Source organism: Lepisosteus platostomus, chromosome 1 (genome assembly GCF_059453375.1).
Source record: "Lepisosteus platostomus isolate fLepPlt1 chromosome 1, fLepPlt1.hap1, whole genome shotgun sequence".
Taxonomy (NCBI): domain Eukaryota; kingdom Metazoa; phylum Chordata; class Actinopteri; order Semionotiformes; family Lepisosteidae; genus Lepisosteus; species Lepisosteus platostomus.
This window is the reverse complement of record NC_142611.1, coordinates 21143343-21163571: the sequence shown is the minus strand read 5'-3', so window position 1 is coordinate 21163571 and position 20229 is coordinate 21143343. Positions and strand designations below refer to the sequence as shown.

Below are 20229 nucleotides of genomic sequence, written 5' to 3'. Positions count from 1 at the left end.
TGCAACTAAGTGACACAAATATAGAACATTAAACAAAAAAACATATACCAATTACACTATATACAAACCAGGGTATCTTAGAAGCCCATTATCTACAGACTCAGAAAACCAAGAATATTAGGCCTTTAACATGAAATACTATGCAATATCTTTACACGTTAACAACAGTTATATTGTACCTTTTATCCTAAATAAAACACTGCAACGCAGTACTAAATCTTCCTTCATATAGCATAGATGCCCAAAATCTAATGGGATTCTGTTCTAAAGATACAGCAACAGATTAGGAGAGAACATTTAGCATTTCACATCAATGGAAATGAGACTTTCCTTAAATGAAAGGACAATAAACTCTATAAACAAGGTTTTAATTATTTACTTAGAATCTGTGAATGTGGTCTCCAATAAGGTCATCTCATTTGGCATGAACTTAGAGCAAGAGACAAGTGGTGGTCTTTCTTCCATCTGTCTCTCTCTGTGTGTCTTCCTTCCTTGCCTTCCCTGTCTCTTTTTCAGTTCCTCTCTGTGTGTTTCTTATGCTGTATTTTGGGACTGATGAAGAATGATTTACTGAATTGCTTCTAATGATTTAACAAGAAGTTAATTAACTTGAGTAAACCAGAAAAAATCCCTTTTGATCCCCTCTGCTTACCTGTCTGTAAACTCCGCTGTATCTGGGTAAACGTGTTAAATTGTATGACCTCTTAGTTCTTACAACTAGACATTTTTTCCAGAAAATCTTACTATAAATGTGTCTATTGTACACTTAGTAGTTAACAGCATGTCTTTGTCTAGGTTTGATATAATGTACTGTATAATGGGTTAAATCTCACCGGTATAATTTCAATTTGATAATGTCACTCAGGTGAATCACAGACAGTGTTACAGTACTGTAAATGTCAATCACCTTAATCACTTTATTTTTCTAGAACCATCCATGGATAAAGTGATATGTTAAAAAGCTCGTTGTACAGTATATTTGTTTTTGTCATTTGTTTCAGACATTGTAAATACATATATTTAATATACTTGAAGAAAAATAGATGTACATTTAAAATGTGTTTCATTGTATTTTCACAAGTATATCAGTACACGTTTATGTGTATTTCACTTTTCCAATGAGGAGTAAAATGTGCTTCCTCGCAACATGATACCTTATATTGCTGCACCACATGGGATAACCTTTAAATGTATGCATTATATGCATTGTGCAATATGACTTGTATTACATACAAAGGTTGTTCTCTTTCTTTCTTTTCGTATGGTTGTCAACAAAGCTTTGTTATTCAAAGTCTCTTTAATTGGCTATTAAGGGCTTTGACAGATATACAGTATTGTATTACCCGTCAAATGAAATATCAATCAGTATGTCAGTTGTTTTTGTTATGCTTACTAATCCTTTAACTTCAGTCCAGGCAGTTTTATTCCCTCAGTTACTTCCAGATCGAGTATTGAAATCTTCTGTGATGGACGTGTAAGGAAGATTATAAAATGTTTCACCACTAATATTCATACTAGATACAATATATCTGGGCTTTATTTATATGTTAACATCCTCTTCAGTTCATGTAAATCCACTTTTAATATGTTTTCTTTTCTTTTTTTTGAAAGTATTTTTGGTGCTGTCCGAACTGGAGGATACATGGTATATATTCTGATGGCCAAAGGGCTAAAACAGTCTGTGTGTGATCAGAGTTTCTACAATGGACCAGTCAGCAAATTTTGGGCTTATGCTTTTGTCCTCAGTAAAGCACCTGAACTTGGTAAGTAAACATTCATTTGTTTGAGTTGTCATGTAATCATAATGCTGTCAAACCATAGGTTTGAATTTCATAGGTCACAATAGACATGAAGTGAACATCCTGTGAGACTTTTCACATATGAGCTTTGATGTACATATTTAGTTATATAAACACTTTACCGTTTTCTTTTTTGTTTTAATGTTACTGCATACATTTCTACCTTTTAGGGATGTTAGAACAAGTGCAATATGGTTTTCTCATTCAATATCTTACTTTAAAAGAGGAAGTGATTTTGTTCCAGAGCATATCTAGATATTTAGTGACCAATGGGTTCACCAAAGCTGTGCTATGGGTTAAATTGGGCAGTAGTGATGTGCTCCTATCCATTCAGGTAGGAAGGACTCTAAAAGAATGCTAAATAAAACAAATGATTTTAACCGATTAGATCTAGAGATCAATCTAGAAAATGGAAAGTCAAGAGCAATTGTATTAATCATATATTTTATTTATTTGTACATAATATACATTATTAAATAATTTATTAATAATATAATATTTTATTATTAATATACTACCTATACCCAGTCTGGAGCAAACTCAGCTGAATTGAAACACTTTACCATATCAATCAGGTCAGATGTTATCTTTTTAGATGTACTTAAGGGATGGAAGGACATTATGCTCTTGCTCATATCAAAACAGGTTTGTGCCAGCCAACTGGAAAATTGAAAATACTGTTCATGCTCAAGAAGAAGGACCTGAATAAGGAATCAAGTAGCAGCAGCCTAAATCTTAGTAAAAGAAACTTAATTTTTGTACTGATATTTACTGTACATGTAAAATTCTAAAGGAAATATGTACACTCCAATTGAAAATTATGTAAACCAGACTGGTTTCTATGGGTTTTGTTTTCCGTTTATGGTATGTTTGAGAGAAAAGCTTAAGAGATACTTTTCTGAAGCAAAAGACTAAGTACATCTGGGTAAATTTAATTTATGTGTGTAAGTTTGAAAGGTAAGAAGGAAATCCATTCCTAATGTGATACAGAAATACCAATATCACATGGAGGTGTTCATTATATAATGCTGGTTGTTTATATAATGGCATAATGCTAGTTAAAATTAAATCAGTCAGTAAAAGTACCTTAGTCTATGACAGTGGTTCCCAAATGACACTGTGGCCAGAGCCAGTTCTTAATGACGTAAAAATGTAAAAATGGTGTCCCTGCACCATAGTACCTTTATTTCCAAGTAGTGCAGGAATTGGATGTTTTCGTTATCGAATTCAAAAAGTCTTAATCATGTCTGTTAGTAGTCTGAAAACAAAAACGTTACAAACAAGAGAAGGCCATTCTGCCCATCTAGTGTGTTTGGTACAGTAGATAGAGATTAATTGATTGAAGGGTCTCTTTCAGACATTTGAAAAAAACAATTGTTTCATCCTTAACAACATGGCTGAGTAGTTTGTTCCATACTCCCACAATCTATTGAGTAAAAAAGAGTATCCTTTTCTCAGTTTTAAATGCACTTTCACATTTCCACGTGTACCAATTGATTTGTTTCTATTTTCATTCTGAAGAAATCTGCTGTGACTTTATCGATGCCTTTGGGGACTTTGAATACTTGTATCAGGCCCCCTCACTTTCTTCTCCATTCCAGATTAAAAAAAGTTCAGTTCCTTTATCCTATCACTGTAGTACTTTCCCCTAAGGCCCAGAATATATCTGTTTGCTATTTTCTGGATGGATTCCAGAGCAGCAATAACTTTTCTATAATATAGTGACCAGAATTGTACACAAAATTCTAAATGAAGCCTCACTACTGCATTATACAATTTTAACATGACTTTAAATTATATGCTTTTAACTCTAAATCTTAGCCTGTTTGTCTTTGTAATAACGGCACTACAATTTTTAGAAAATGTAAATGACGCATCAACTTAAACACCTAAACACCATAAATACCTTTTTCATTAGTGGCCATTTCTAGCTCAGTGTTTTCCATTTAGTATTTATAATTAATGTTTTTACTATCTATATGCAACACCCTGCATTTGTCTACATTCAACGTTATGTTCCAGTTGTTTGCCCTGTGATTAATTTTATCTAAATCATTTTGAATTTCATTATTATTTCTCCAGTGTTTGCTCATCCTAATTTGTTAACATCTGGAAACTTGACCAGATTAATAACTATTCCAGAGACTAGATCTTTGATATAAATTAAGAATAACAAAGGCCCTACTACAGATCCCTGCAGCACTACATTTTGAGTGTTCACCCTTTATATGTACCCTGAATTTTAATAACCAAATCTAAATCTAAAAACTTGTGTTTCCTTGAATTTCTACCACCTGCAATTTGAGAATTATTTTTATTGGGAACTTTATTAAAAAGCCTTCTTAAATTCTAAATACAGTACAGTATATCATATGTCATACTGTATCTATTACTGTTGTTGCTTGTTCAAGGAACATGTTGGTTAGGCAAGACCTACTATTTAAGTTTTCTAGCAAAATAGCAGACATTTGTAAAATAACCATGCTGAATGAAAAAGTCTACAATTACAATCAGTATTCTTTAATAAAAACTAATCTAAAGTGAATTAAACCTTTTGTAATCTAAAGAAATGTATATTATATACAATACATGTATACTATATATGGTATATGAATTAATTTTTGTCTTGGTTGCATTTAATAATAATAATAATAATTGCTTACACTTATATAGCGCTTTTCTGGACACTCCACTCAAAGCGCTTTACAGGTAATGGGGACTCCCCTCCACCACCACCAATGTGCAGCCCCACCTGGATGATGCGACGGCAGCCATAGTGCGCCAGAACGCTCACCACACATCAGCTATCAGTGGGGAGGAGAGCAGAGTAAATGTAGCCAATTCATAGATGGGGATTATTAGGAGGCCATGATTGGTAAGGGCCAATTGGAAATTTGGCCAGGACACCGGGGTTACACCCCTACTCTTTTCGAGAAGCGCCCTGGGATTTTTAATGACCACAGAGAGTCAGGACCTCGGTTTTACGTCTCATCCGAAGGACGGCGCCTGTTTACAGTATAGTGTCCCCGTCACTATACTGGGGCATTAGGACCCACATGGACCGCAGGGTGAGTGCCCCCCGCTGGGGGGCATTTAACTCTGGAAGTGAAAATATTTACTATTGGCAATTGTTTTGACATTAAAACTCAGAAAAAAAAACAGGATGGGGTGACAGCTGTGGAAAACAAGTTAGTGCAGTGAGAGTGGAAGTGGTAGTATGTATGGACTGGTAGAAGACAAAGGCAGAGAGAAAGCTAGAGGATTAAGAAACAGTGTGTGGTGAAACAAGACTCTGGATTGATGAAGTCAGAAGAAAGCTCTGGAATCAGTGTGTCATCACTCTAACAAATGGCTGTGTATCTACAGTAATCCTTACAGGGAATCAGGGAAATCAGCAACACTTGTAGAGAGTTGATTTCCCAACTACATAACCAAGTAAGATCAGACAAAGGGGTCTGCAGCATTAGGCTGGAGACCGTACAGTAGATGCTACATGATTGCTACTGGGTGAAATGAACTTTAGACGAATAGTGATATTGTAGGGTAGCTGGAGTTGAAGGTTACTGTGTCATATTGTCAGAGAAAAACTGCCTACTTTTTATATTCTCGACCTCTGGCCAAACATTATCCACTAAGATACCCTTCACCTAGATACAGGGTTATAAAATACTTCAGAACTAAGAGGAGAAACGGGTGAAAGATTTACATGATCACAAGGAAGGGTAGGGAAGCACCAGATTGATCTTGCCTGAGTTAGTTGCATAGCTACAAGTATACAGTTTTATATGCAGGTCCTTCAAGTCATGTTACCCCAGAGAAGGATGTGTTACAAGTGATCTGAAACTTCTGAAACGTGCTGAACAGGAAGCCAAAAGAGCAGAGTTTTTACAAAGGGACAGCAGCTGAAGAGCAATGCTAATGTAGACCAGCTGCACATTATATATTAATTATACTTTTTTTTGGAAAGCAAAAGGTTTATTAACGATTCTGGCAACTTTAAAATAAGACATCATTAAGTGTATTATAATCAATATTACAGTTTTTTTTATTTTGCTGCAATTCATTTTAGAAATACATTTTTTTCTTTTTTAGAGCTCGTATTGTAGGGAGTAGTTTGTAAAAGCTGCAAAAATAGCTGGTTCTCTTTTTGATAAAAGTTGGGAACTGCTGGTTTGTGCCTAATATGGGATTTCAAACTGATGCACCACGACGTATTGTCACAGAAAATGTAGAGATTCAGTCTTCCAGATGAAAGATATAATATCTGATGTTCCTTATACTGTACACTATGCCTTGTTAGCACATCCACTGGATTTTACCTCAGGCGAGCTAAAATGAGTTTAAGTTTGAAATAAAATAGCCAAAAAACATTTGAAGGACAGTATGGACATCAGCATCAAATCTAGTTAAACAGTTTTGCATCTTAAATCTCATAGCATTATTGTATCTGCTCAATACCTGCTTTAATACAGGGCTGTCCAATCCTGAGAATGTACTGTATGTACAGGTTTTCATTCCATCTCAGCACTTAATGAGCTAAAATACCTGGTTACTAGCTTAACTGAACCACTTTAACAGCTTTTGTTCAGCACTTTATGTGCTGTGGCTTAAAAAATTCTAAGAAAACCTGCAGACATACTGTATCTGCCCTGCCAGACAAGGACTCAACATCCTTGCATTAAATATCAAACATCTTTACACCTGCAAAACATGGATTTCCTGGTAAAAGTTTCTTGCCGAGACCTTTTTATAAGACCTGTAAAATCAGCATAAGAGCTTATATTCATTTTAAAAGTATCTTCTCCTTTCTAATGTATTCAAACTATCTTCTTATAATTGTACGTGTAGTTAGAAAACATACAACACACCAAGCTAGGTATGGCAGAGAAGACTTGAGCATTAGCTTAAGACATTCAAGATCTGCAAATTTTTCATTGGGTAAACAATTGCATGGTATTACATGTATTAAATGCAGATACCCAAGATTTGTACTAAATTTAATTTAAAAGGGGCAGTACAGTGGCACAATGGTTAGCATTACTGCCTTGCAGGACTGGTGCTCTTGGTTCACTTCCTGTTCCTGGGGTGCTATCTGTGTGGAGTTTGTATGTTCTCTGAATTTGCAAGTGGGTTCCCTGTGAGTGCTCTGGTTTCTTCCCACAGACTTACTGGTAAGGTAATTGGCTTCTGGGAAAATTAGCCCTGATGTGAGTTTGTGTCTGTGTGTGTGCTGCAATGCAGTGAAATCCCATCCAGGCAGTGTCCTCCCATGTGCCCATTGCTTGCTAGGATAGGCTCTAGCTTACCCTCAATTTTATATTGGATGAAGCAGTTTAAAAAATGGATTGATGGATAATTTAATAAATTAGGAAAAACAGTACTTTCCGAATGGGAACTGATGGAAATGATTTAGGAGTTTGTGTACAATTATCAATTTGTAAAGCAGTGCAGTGATGTGATTAAGGTAATACCTGCAAATAAAACTACTCATAATCACGTAACTTTGTTTGCAGATATACTGATACTATTGATACTCCACCTACAGTATGTAAGAAATGTGAAAGTTACAATGACACACAGGATATAACTCTTTCACAAAAAGCATATTAGAATATCCTATTGTTTTCATTAAATACATTTTACCTGATCAAATGTGACATAAAGACAGCAGAAGATCAAATTAAAGATAATTGCAAAAATGTAACTCACTGCATAGTCCTTCTCCTCAAGTGTACACTGAGCTACAGTACATTGTTTTACATTCCATTTGCTGATAAAGAGAAAAGGTTCTGACATTCTGAAAACAAACTCATGTGTATGTTAAGAGCACTAGTTGCTAACAGTTGGCAACAGTTATCTTTTTGGATAGACTGATTTGGATACAGCTGTGTGCTAATAATGAGGGAGATGTTAATGATAACTATTTCTAAGCACATGAAGTGATGCCAGTTGTTTATTAATGGACATGCGCTGTTCCATATGCAACTGTTTTGCTTACACATGCAAATACATACAGTACAAAACCACTTGCATATTTTTGCCATGATCTCTCATCACCAATTAACCCTTATATGGTTCCCTACATGCTTCAGTCAAACCAAACTCCTGTCACGACAACTGCCCTGTTATAGGCCCTTAAACCAGCTTTCAATAATTTGACTTTTCTCCCTATGTCTACATAGGCACCTCTCCTATATTCAGACTTGTCTTCAGCATCACATTTAGAAGGTACTGATTTCATAGAGTTACATTGTATCTTCAGATGAATGTTTAATTTTTAGGGCTGTTTTATAAGGTACAGTAGAGATAAAGCTATTAACACATAGAATGCTCTTTCAGAATATAGTGTTGCAGCATTTAAGATCTGTAAGTACAATCAAGCAGGTTATTGTATCTGCAAATACAGTACAGCTGCACTGCCTTGCAAAAGTATTTAGTATTCAAATTCTTCCACCTTTGCTTACTCAAAGGTTGAAGTCATGACACGTTGAAGTTCAATTCATACTTGTTATATATACAACCTTCTCCATACATTGAAAGCCAAAAAAGCAAAAAGTAAATACTGTAGCTACTATGAAAGAAAAATGGAAAAGCCATGATTGCAGAATTCAAATCCTTTTCTGTGGCATACCAAATTACTGGAGAGACACACAATTACTTTAAGGAACCACACAAGTACAAGAATGGCTTTTGTCTGTATTAGAAGTTTCACATTATTTCAGAATAAATAACCTAGTGTATCTGTTTAAGGTCCCAGTCTAGGCCTTAAACTACTCACTACTATTCACTACTAAGTCTGGTAGTGAATTTCCAGCAAAGTTTCAACTATGAAGACTAAGGATCTCTCAAAACAGCTCAGGGGTAAAGTTGTATAAAGGTACTGAGTAGTAGAGGAGCTTAAAAGCATTTCAAGATCCATGAATATCTCTTTGAGCCAATGGTGACTTTGAAAGAGTTACAATGTTAGGTGGCAAGGTGGGAGAAAATGTTCATGTGTCAATAATGTCGCTGTTAGTCCACAAAGTTGGCTTGTATGGCAAAGTGGAAAATCCATCTAAAATCTCACATGTAGCTTCCAAGAATAGATTTAAACAATATTGGGGCAAAATGGGTTTTGTCATCATATAAGATTTTATCTAATTACAAAGTGTTGCATGTGGTGAAAACCTAACATATTGTATCATTCAGTCAACACCATCCCTCCTGTCAAGTATAGTGGTGGCAGCATTATAATGTGTTCTTCTCATCAGATAGGATTGTGAAGCTCGTTAAGAGAGAGGAGAACAGAGATGAATGTTACAGGAAATCTTAAAGGGAAACCTTCCTCAGACCTTAAACCCAGAACAAATTGCAAAGCTGGTAAAGCATTTAGCATTTGAATAAAATAGTAAATTAAAAAATGTAGTGCAAGATTCAGAACACCTCAAAACTATTTACACCTACAGTATATAGGTGGAGATACCAAAATAACTCTGACTGAAACATAGGTGGAGTTAAATCAATGTGATACCATTTTAATAAAATTACTGAATTACATACAGTACCTAGTTAGTTTTATTCTTACAGCATGCTAAACAACTCATTTATTCATTTTATCATTCATTTATTCTTTTGGTATAAAACCTACTGTAAATACTAAGATATATTGCTTCTAAATCAAAATCCATCCACAAATAAAAATTATAAAACTACAGGTACTGTATATAAACAATCATTGCAGCTAAATAACACATACTGTACAAATTGGCATCCGATGAAAATATCATATACACTAGAATTTTTTGCCAGATTCACAACTTTCTATCACATGCTGCAAAATCATTCTACAACAATCAATATAACAATCATATGCACAGTACACAGAAATGTGTGTAGTTTAACACTAAAAGCCTAAAGGTAACTTGTTACTATAATATAAAGATATCATTATTTTGTACACAGAAGGCTTATATACAGATTTACAATGGTTACAAGTTTACGCATGTGAAAATAGTTATATTTGTATAGAACAGCCTAGATAGCTCTTTAGACTCAGCAAGTTGGGCAGCACTGTGGTAGGTTGGTTAGACCTTTGGTCTGTTCTTTTAAATCCCAGATAGCAACATGGCTTCTTTATCCTTGACAAAGATACCTCATCCAAATTGTTTTAAGAAAAGTCATCTGCATGCATAGTTACAAATTATATTGTCAAAAAACAAGCAATTAATTGAATCCTCTGTAAATTACTCCGGATGAAAGATCAATTGAGCAAATTAATGTTGTATAATAAAACATTGTATGTAGTTATACAAAGTACTTAAACCAAATAGTACACAACTAGCCAGGAATACGCAAAATAGGTATTTCCCTAAACCTTTGTATTCCTGGTGTCAAAATGTCTAATGAATGATGCGGCCTGGGTGGTCTATGATTTTAATTTAAGGGATTACTGACATCTAACAAAATTAAATTAAGTCTATGGCAATTTAAACAGATTCCATATATTTTCCTTACCTTTTCTCTCCCTAATTTTATTTTATTCAATCCTTATGCCTTTGTTTTCTTCCCATTGCCAAACAGCACTGAAGCCTGCTCATTTTAGACCACAGACATTTTCAGTTTTTGGTATCAAAAACTGCACATACTGTATATTTAATATATCTTCATAAACAGTAACGAAACAAAAACACACCTGAACCCAAATTAAAATAGACATTTTAAGAAGTAACGCCAGCCAATTGATCCATACTTCATAACTCAAGGTTCACTGAATGTATTGTATTTTCATTTTACACTTGCTTTGCTTCATTGTATTTGCTCATACCCTAGCCATCACAGTTTCTTATTCTGGCAGCTGAGCCTCTAAGATAATATAATTGCAATTCCAAATCACAGTACTTTATTTGAAGTGCTATGGCCAATAATGATTTTGTAAGTGTCCTGTAAGAATAACAATTCGGTGCCTGTGACATTTGAGCTGTCCCACAGGACACTGATCATTGTTTTCTGATATTACAATGCTTTATCTCTTGGCAGATAGTATCCCATTTTATTCTTAACATTCCAATCAGGTCACCATTATGTTGAGATAGAATACTTGAAGTGGGCACACAGACTCATTTTTGAAAAGCAAGACATTGCTGACATTTAAGCAGAATTAGGGAATCTGAAGTTAAATGCACACGGGGTATGTTGTAAATGGGTATTGCCATGTTCTTTACCAGAAGAGTATTAATGAATTATGAAACATTGTGCTATTTATATGATGTTTGCCCACAAGAATCAGCACATTGTGTTATATTGTCAGCACTGTTCAGACATTCTCTTAGAAAATTGTGTTGGACTGGAGATCATGTAAAACTGCCATTAAAAAGGGCTGCCCTGCATGTGATTTATAGCTGCTTTTGTTAGGTTCTTTTCATCCTAATTTTGTTTCATCCTTACTTCCTTACTATCTTGAGGTTCTGTCAGATGTACATTAACTTTGTACTTAGTTCGGTAAGAGGATGTATTTGAGGATGTTTGGCGTAACCAGCCTAGCTCCTGATGGAACGGCAACCCAACCCCCACACACACACACACATACTTGAGGAATGAGCTTGGGAGCTGCTGAAAGAGTGAAGATGAGATAGAAGGAAGGGTGCAAGAAATATGTGCAAAGGGAAGCTCAGGAGACAAGATTTTATACTTAGGAAAGTTGATGTAGATGAGATTAGGATCTGACCTTCCTCCGAAATTTCTCTTGAAACACCCCTTTGATCAAAAAGTTCCAATTTGCCTTCTCTGACCATAAAAACTTTTGACACATGTGTGCAGTGTCATTTAAATATTGTTGCAAACTCAGTGTAGGATTTGGCTTTCAGGCTAACTTTGTGAAGTTACTGAGATATTGTTGACTCACGCACATTTTTCCCATCTTAGCCATTGAACTCTCTAACTCTCTAACTTTTTCCTTATTTCTTGAATATTTGCTTGAAATTCACTACGTGAATAAGGAAATGCACAGAGACATGAAGGTATTTGTACTCTAAAACGTTGTGAACCACTATTTTTGGATACCAACAGAAACCAATTAACTAACTGTTGTCAAGGTAATTTTGTTCGCCTAAATTAATTAAGGTTTACCACAGCAAAGGGTACGAATACTTATGCAATCAAGTTTTTTGCATTTTTCTTCCGTATTAATTACTTGTTTCTTTGGGGGGGGGGGTCTTATTTAAATGTGTGGAGTATAATTCCTTCTTCAAAGAATTATGACTTTAAAGATTTAAAGCAAGAAAATTTGCAAGGGTCTGAATACTTTTGCAAGTCACTGTAAGTGCTGAATGACAGTGAATATTTTTGTTATCTTTGGGTCAGGTTTTTCATTAGTATAGCATCAGTTTTTATTTATAAGCTGATAGGATCCAACTTTATGTCCACACAAAACCTAATTATAATCAAGCTCTATCTACTCTGTCACAATGCTTAGAGTTCATTTTATGTCTGAAATCTGAAAATCTGAATTTGTTCTGATTTATTCTCTTGTATTATATTGTGATCAAATATGTCAACATTGACTTTTAATGATCCTGGATTCAGTTTAAGTACTCAAAATAGTAATCTTCATATCATTTGTACTTCAAATGTTACAGTTGATGCTCTTTTTGAGTATTTTTCTGAAATTTTTCCTTGAGAGAATTTGAGCATATTTGTATACTAATAAGTTAGAACCTAGTGAAAATGCATTTCTACAGTAGATGACTCAGAGCAATAATCATATGATGTCACACATAAAATTTCAAGTAATGATGGTTAGTTCTACAGGAAAAATTACTTGATAGTACCAATAAAATACCTTTATGGCTATAAAATGCACAGAGTGATGAAATGTCATATACACCATATGAGAGAGTAACTGAGCTGTACCAGCAGAAACAGTTGTGATTTGGAAACTATCACTAATAATCAAGCAGTAAATACCAGATTTAGGCAACAGTACAGAATATCCCAAATCAGCAATACTTTTCATAGCAAAGTGTGTTAAAAGAAAACATTAGTGCATTTTTCCTCATGTACTGGATGAGCACCGAGTTTTGTTAATAGCAAAAATTGTTTGAATATGTACTGTATAACACTTTTTACCACAAAGTTCTTCACATATAGGAGGGGACCTACTGTAATCACTGAAGATGACCAACCTCCTAGGTAACATAAGGCAGCCAATATGTACCAGCAAGACAAAATAGATCAGTTGGGGAAGGGAGAATTTGCTTCAGCAGTTGAATTTAGTGTTGTGTCTAGTGATAAAACAAAGTCTGCAAGTAAAACTTCTGTTTTGTGTCAATTATGCTGCAGTTACACAGTCAAGGGATAAAGCTCACAGGTTCAAACACTTTTATTAAGTGTATATTTATTATCAGTGTATCTACAGTATAGTAAGGAAAATTCTTTGGAATAGCTACCTTTCAGATTATAGAACATTTTCTATTTTTTCAGGATGAATGTATTTTTTAATGAGAGATTTTTATGTAAAAATATTTGTGTTAATGTCATTACTTCAAAAGCTTTGTTTTGCATATTTACTGATTTATTTTAAGATCTGCATTATGTGATAGAGGTTTAATGTCTCCCGGTTGCATGTTTTTGTTGTTTTATCTTCAACAATGCTGACATTGTCTTTCCTGCAGGGGACACAATCTTCATCATCCTGAGGAAACAGAAGCTCATCTTCCTCCACTGGTACCACCACATCACTGTACTCCTCTACTCCTGGTACTCTTACAAGGACATGGTGGCTGGAGGAGGCTGGTTCATGACCATGAACTACTTGGTGCATGCTGTCATGTACTCTTACTACGCCCTGCGAGCAGCCGGTTTTCGGGTCTCTCGCAAGTTCGCCATGTTCATCACCCTGACGCAGATCACACAGATGGTGGTGGGCTGCGTGGTAAACTACCTGGTCTTTTCTTGGATGCAACAAGGCCAGTGCCCTTCCCATGTGCAGAACATTGTCTGGTCCTCACTCATGTACCTCAGCTACTTTGTGCTGTTCTGCCAATTCTTCTTTGAAGCCTACATCCACAAGAGTAAGAAAGACATGAGCAAGTCTGCATGAGGAGGGAGCAAGAACACCTCCAGCAGTAGCTCAGGGTACGGTACCAATGATGGCAACAAGAGAAGAAGGCTTTTTTTGTTAGCAGTGGCTCTTGTAGCAATTGGTCCAGCGAGCTGTATCTGGCGCAGTTTATGTTTCCTCATGTGCCAACAGCAAGTTTGTCATCACCCAGTGTGTGAGCCTTTTCCCAAAGGAGGTCAGAGACTCGCTGTGTCAGTATAAAAACAGAACAAAAAAAGAAGATTAACTGCCACACCCAATATTCAGGCTCTGCATTAAATTATTTTATGCCAACAACAGAAAATGACAGGTGATATAGTTACTAGCACTTGATGGAGGCTGATGTTTTTTTTTTTTATTTAATGGTTCCATTAAGAGTACACACTTTATTTCAAGTTGCAATTTTGATGTTAAGATATCTAATATTGCACCAAAAACAAAAGTAAACATCTAAATTATTATACAGTACCAAGATAGTTTTTTATGATTATACTCTCTCCAAAATGGGACAATTGAGTTCTAAACTTTAAATGAATAACAGTTGTATTCAAAGCACATTATGGGGTTATTTCAGTTTCAACATACCAACAATGAATTAAATTAATGTTCTATAGTATATTTTAGACGTTTGAGCTGAAGTTTTAGTTCCATCATTCTAACTTGGTAGTATGTTATAATGCCTGCTTCTGAAATTTGTTTGGTAAATTTTAACATCATTATTTTGTTGCCCACCCAGGTATGAAGTGCACTGAACCAGACAGAAATTAATATGAATTGAGGAGTGTAAAATAATTACAGTGTATTTGTCTTCATGTATTGCAGATTCAGTGCTACAGTATGTGAGAAGCATGAAAGAAACTGATAAACCAGCCAAGAGAAGAAAGGAAATTTTAGATTACACTCATGATTTTACTGTTAATTATTAGAACACCCTAACAACACACAGATAAATCAATGTATCATCTTCGCCAGTCAAGTCATTTTAGGTTCTATAAAAATATGAAAATAAATAGCTATCATGTCACATGAATCTAGTCTACAGTATGTATTCATCCTAGAGCAAATTAGTCTATCTAGTACACATCATGAGATAGTTGAGGTGATTTTAACTTGTTCATTGCATTTTTCTAGTCTCATTCTTAATATTGTTGTACAGTTTGTTAAAGAAGCCTTTTAATATAAGGTTGATTGTATAAGCAACCTTGATAAATGCTGACTCTGCTCAGCATTTTCTAATACTTTTTATCTCTCGACTGATTTTCTATACAGCAGTGTCCCAGTACAATTATAAAATATGCCTTCTGACTTCTAATATGACTTCTGTTTTTAAAAAGTATTAAAATAGCATTAAATGTATGCTTACCAGCGCTCAGCTGTTTATAAAACTCCAGTATTGTATGATAATTCATATATTTAGTTCTCAGGAATTGAGAATTCATTGAGAATCTGCTCACTGCTACTGAATAGCTCTTCGCTTATCTACTAGCCCTGGTCTCACATAGGGAGTCTGACAGTTCATAAAGTGGTTCCAAAATTGAAACCAGACATTTTACCCAGAGAGCAGCTCAGAGACTAATTCTTTGACCTTTCTTCATTGCTTCAATTGTGTGCGGTTGACTTTGGATGTTTAGTGTTCTTTGTTTTCAACCAATGTAAAAATCAACTGAGACAAACATACAATATTGCAGGCATCTTAATATTATTGTGAGTGACTGCAAACCTTTGATTTAGGTGTGCCATTGTTACATTATAAAATGTAAATCTATAATATAGAATTATAAAAATACATTAAAATCAGCATCAGACTAGCATTCGAATTTGTCCTGAAAATGTTTGCATTGTTGAAAGGTTTATGGCACCTTATTCCTAAGCATAAGTTGTTACTTGTACTATTGTAATGTTTCATGGCACAATAGTTACAGTTTACTGTATACTGTACATCCAAAGCAGGCCCAATACAGAGAGTTTTTATTAATAAATCAATCAATTTGCATGAGTACTTATTTCTTTTTAATTAGCTCTTCACTTTAACACTTTGGCATCTCTGGTATGTTGAAATTGAACATTAGAATAAAACTCCAATGTTTGTTTTTCATATACTTTGTACTTCTGAAACATAGGCTGGTTTTCAGCACAAGTTGCACCAGAAGAAGATACACATCTATTTGCATAAAACGAATTGGACAGTCCTAGAGATGACAAAATGAAAATGAAAAAAGATACATATAGACAAGACCAAGACGCATAGACAGACATCTCTCCTGTCATCTTTAGATTAACTGCTGAAGAACCTGATTAATTTGAAACTGGAGCCAAAAACAAAACAAATCCAAGGGATATCCAGTGAACATTTATAGATACAATAGTAGTCCAAAAATGTTCGTGTTAAAAATATATTTCTAGCAGTTACTCATACTCTGAGGATGAAAGATACTAAAGAATATCGGGTTAAAACATTTCTGAGAGCTGATATACTGTACTGTATATTTTTTTTTTCTTCAAATAGTAGCTACAGTAGAACTGGAAAAGCAGTTAATCTTCACTATTTTCAGTACTGTACTGTGCACTGAACAGATATCCAGTCTCAATATGTCAAACTAGAGAACAGACACTAGTTGTGGTAGCACAAAGAAGTCTTTATCAAAGAACCACAATATTTTAGCACAGCTTGCAACTCTTCAAGTGGGATTTATAAATGTTTGACCTCTCACTCAGACATTCATTTGCCAGACTTGTTTCTTCTATAAATATTCCGCTGGAGTTTATCAAAATATTTTGCTTTAAAAAAGGAGACTACTTATGGAAAGATGATAAATGACTGCTTACTGCCCTCAAAGGTTAAATGCTAATTTAAATGAACATCAATGCTTCTGAAGATATTGTTTGAAGAGCTGCTATTATGCTCCCTTGTTACTTTACAAACGCATTGGAGAACAGCTTTAAATTTCTTGTGTAAAAAAAAATCAGGTCCTTTATAGAAGCAGCACTTTATAGTGTTCAGAGTTCAAAGCCATTACCCTTTGTTGGTTTCTTAATAGATTTACATTCCTCTATAAAGCTAAATAAAATAGCTGGCATAGTAGAACACTGGGAATTATTTCAAATAAGTCATAGTTTTACAGTTTCTTGTTTTTTTCATATTTATAAATGTATCAGTGTTTCACACATATTCACTGCTACTGCACTGAAAGTTACAGTACTTGATAAATGTGACTACAGACAAAAAATCGTATTTATTATTGCGGTAGTCAAAAATAAAAGGCTTTCTTATATTTTTATGTTTTATCTATTTTTTTAAACTCAAAGTAGCCAATAGTCTAAATAGAGACTACAGTATTTTAAACAGCGGTACTTAGCTTTAAGACTAGCTGCCAAGGATAATGGAGAAAGACTTTGCCCTGGGATTAAAAGCATAACTGTGAAGAGAGGGATGTTATTAACATATCATCTACTGATTCCAGGTTAATATTAATTTACTGTAATCATTATTGATCTGTCATTTATTATTTCAGCATTGAATTAGCATATGTTTATATACAGTATAGGTATTGTGCAACATTTTTAATCCACTGCTTTACTGCATTATACTGGAATAGAAGGCAGTGGTTGCAGTTTTGTTGTGCTTTGATATTTTTGTTAATGATGTTGTGTGTTTAAATGTTTCTTTTATTGCTAATAGTTCTCTGTGATATACAACAGCTCTTCAATCTGGCAGAGCCTTTCTTATCAATACCCAGGTTCGATCTTACTGTTTGATTTTGGGGATTTTGATACAATACGCCTCATCTAATTGATTCTTTTGTTAAGTAAAAGGTCCTTCAGACTCCGGTTATAATGCTGTGGAGTACAACAGGGTCCAGATTTAATATTCCTGGATCCTTCTTAAAAACGCTCCCATACAAATTTGACCACAAATGGAAGAAGATTATAAAGATTACATTTATTTTACAATGATTTTTAAAAAAGAATCACTTAAACTACATTAGGTAAACTGGCATGGACAGTTAGAAGCTTTTATATGCTGAGGCAAAATGCAGATAACATTATATGCTAATACATTTCAGTATTTATAGAATTCCAGAGATTAAACCCAAGATAAAACACAAAGAAATAGAGTAGTTATTTGAAGATACTATCATCTACAAATGTAATGACTTAATATAAATGTTAATTTAAAAATTCCATATCGTTGTCTATTGTTCTTTGGGATTCTTTCCAGATAATGTCTACTACTAGGCTTATTCATACAGATGCTTACTGTGCTTTAAACTTTAGTGCATAAGGTAATGACTCATGGAAATACATAATAATAAACCTTTAAGAAGTGTCTTACTGTATTTGAACATATCTATTAAGAACAGAGGGGGTTATGTTCCTGAAAGATATTGTTTACATGTGTGTTGGGTTGTTTGTTCTTTGTCAGTCACCGTATAGACATATGACTAAATAAGAATTTGTTTGTTGTGTGTATAGAAGTAGAAAAACATTACAAGCGTTATATCAGATCATAATTAGGGATCTAAATAAAGCTTACACACAGTAGCAAAGAAATATAACTCTGACTATGAAGTCCTGCTATTTGTTAACCATTTAGCCTGTTTTTATTTATTGTACTTTGTTCTGCATCAATACCTAAACTCCTGTTGTTAATTAAAATGGATTGACTACCCTGAGGTGATATTTGATGGAACAAGTAAGTCTTCCACTTCCTTTGCAGATGTGTCCAGTGATTCATGCTCTTGCATAAAATAAATTAATATTTTCTCTGAGTTCCAGCTTTGATTGCTATGACACTTTGTTAGACATTTCTGTTGAAGACACAATGCAACCATGTAGCAGCATTAGAGTAACATCATCTTAGCTTCGATACCATCATTTATAGATGGATGAGCTGAGTTGCAGACATTTGAATCCAGATTACTGGACTGTGAAAAAATCTTTGAAGCTGAAACGTCTCAGTGACTGACAGTAAAATAGTGCATCATCCCATATCCAAAGACATGAATCATCACGGAATTGTATGTTCATAATACATAAACATCATTCACATGATAAATAAAATAAATTAAATATTGTTTTTATCTGTGGACTGTACATTTTGTAACCATGTAAAATCTGTCTATTGTACTGTATATACACTATAACAATTCTGGAAAAAAGAAAATGTGGGTACATAATGCAAATTCCACTTTATGAATTTACATTTTGGATAATGAAATGTTTTATTATTTTATATTGACATATAATATTGGCATACAGTAATAGCATTGGTTTTCAGGCATCCCAGTAGATAATAATAAAAAAACTTTATTTTATATTGTGCCTTTAAATGCAGCTTCTCAAGGCTCTTTACAGAACGACAACAACAACAACAATATACTGTACACAAAGATATACACAAAAATACACAAGATATTCAATGAAAATACACAATGAGAGGACAGTAGATGGGGGCACTGAACATGGTAGAAGCAAAGCGGTAAATAACAGAACCAGTTAAGTAAAGGCCCTTCTAAAGAAGAAGGTTTTGAGTCTGGATTGAAAGTGTTTAGGGAAGCTGAATCTCTGATATCCTTAGGGAGAGAGTTCCATAGCTTTGGGGCATAACAGGAGAAGGCCCTGTCACCTGTGTAGACAGGCCCGGGGCACAGATAAGAGACCAGAACTAGAAGAGTGAAGGTTGCAAAGTGGGGAGTAGGATGATAGTAGCTCATACAGGCACTGAGGCACCAAGCTATGCAGAGCCTTATACTGTAGGTGAGCATGAGGAATTTGATGTTGAAATGAAACCTGGCAGGAAGCCAGTACAGGGACTCCAGGATAGGAGTAATGTGATCACTTGCATTAGACCTAGTCAGGATTCTGACTGCCAAATTTTGGACATTCTGGAGTTTGTTCAATGTGGATTTAGAAACCCCAGCGAGTCGAGTATTACAGTAGTCAATTTGGGAGAAGACAAATGTGTGGATCAGCATTTTTTAGCAACAGTGATAACATTTGACATAGGCTGGTGATATTTCTGAGGTAAAGGAATGATGTTTTGACAATATGTTGCACATCTGGGTCAAATCTCAAGCCCAAATCAAATATCCCCTCCAAGTTTTTTAATTTTGACTGAAGCTCAAGTACAGTACCATCTACAGATAGGGTCACAGCATTAAATGTTGATAGAATGTGTAAACATCACTGTCATTGAATGAGGCAAAACATCTATACAATATGGTATATCAAAGTATTGATCCAACTCATGTATTCAAGTTCGATGCATGTTTTTTTAGTACTCCTGTGTGTGTACTGTACTTAATGGTTCCAGAACTAGAAATGTCCTCAATTGTTCTTTACAAAGAAATATAC

At 34.6% G+C, this 20229-nt stretch overlaps 1 protein-coding gene across 2 annotated transcripts in view; it reads left to right on the top strand.

Annotated features, from left to right (window-relative positions):
• Positions 1-18644, top strand: part of elovl6 (ELOVL fatty acid elongase 6) — a 67001-nt gene extending 48357 nt beyond the window's left edge. The window contains exons 3-5 of one of the 2 annotated variants that reach the window (XM_088627236.1): positions 1612-1763; positions 13448-13910; positions 14698-18644. In XM_088627236.1, coding sequence (XP_088483362.1) covers positions 1612-1763; positions 13448-13875 — 580 coding nt within the window. In that variant the 3' untranslated portion in view covers positions 13876-13910; positions 14698-18644. Of the gene's footprint in view, positions 1-1611; positions 1764-13447 lie in introns of both variants that reach the window. The other variant, XM_088627235.1, reaches the window with a different exon arrangement.
• The last annotated feature ends 1585 nt before the right edge of the window (positions 18645-20229 follow it).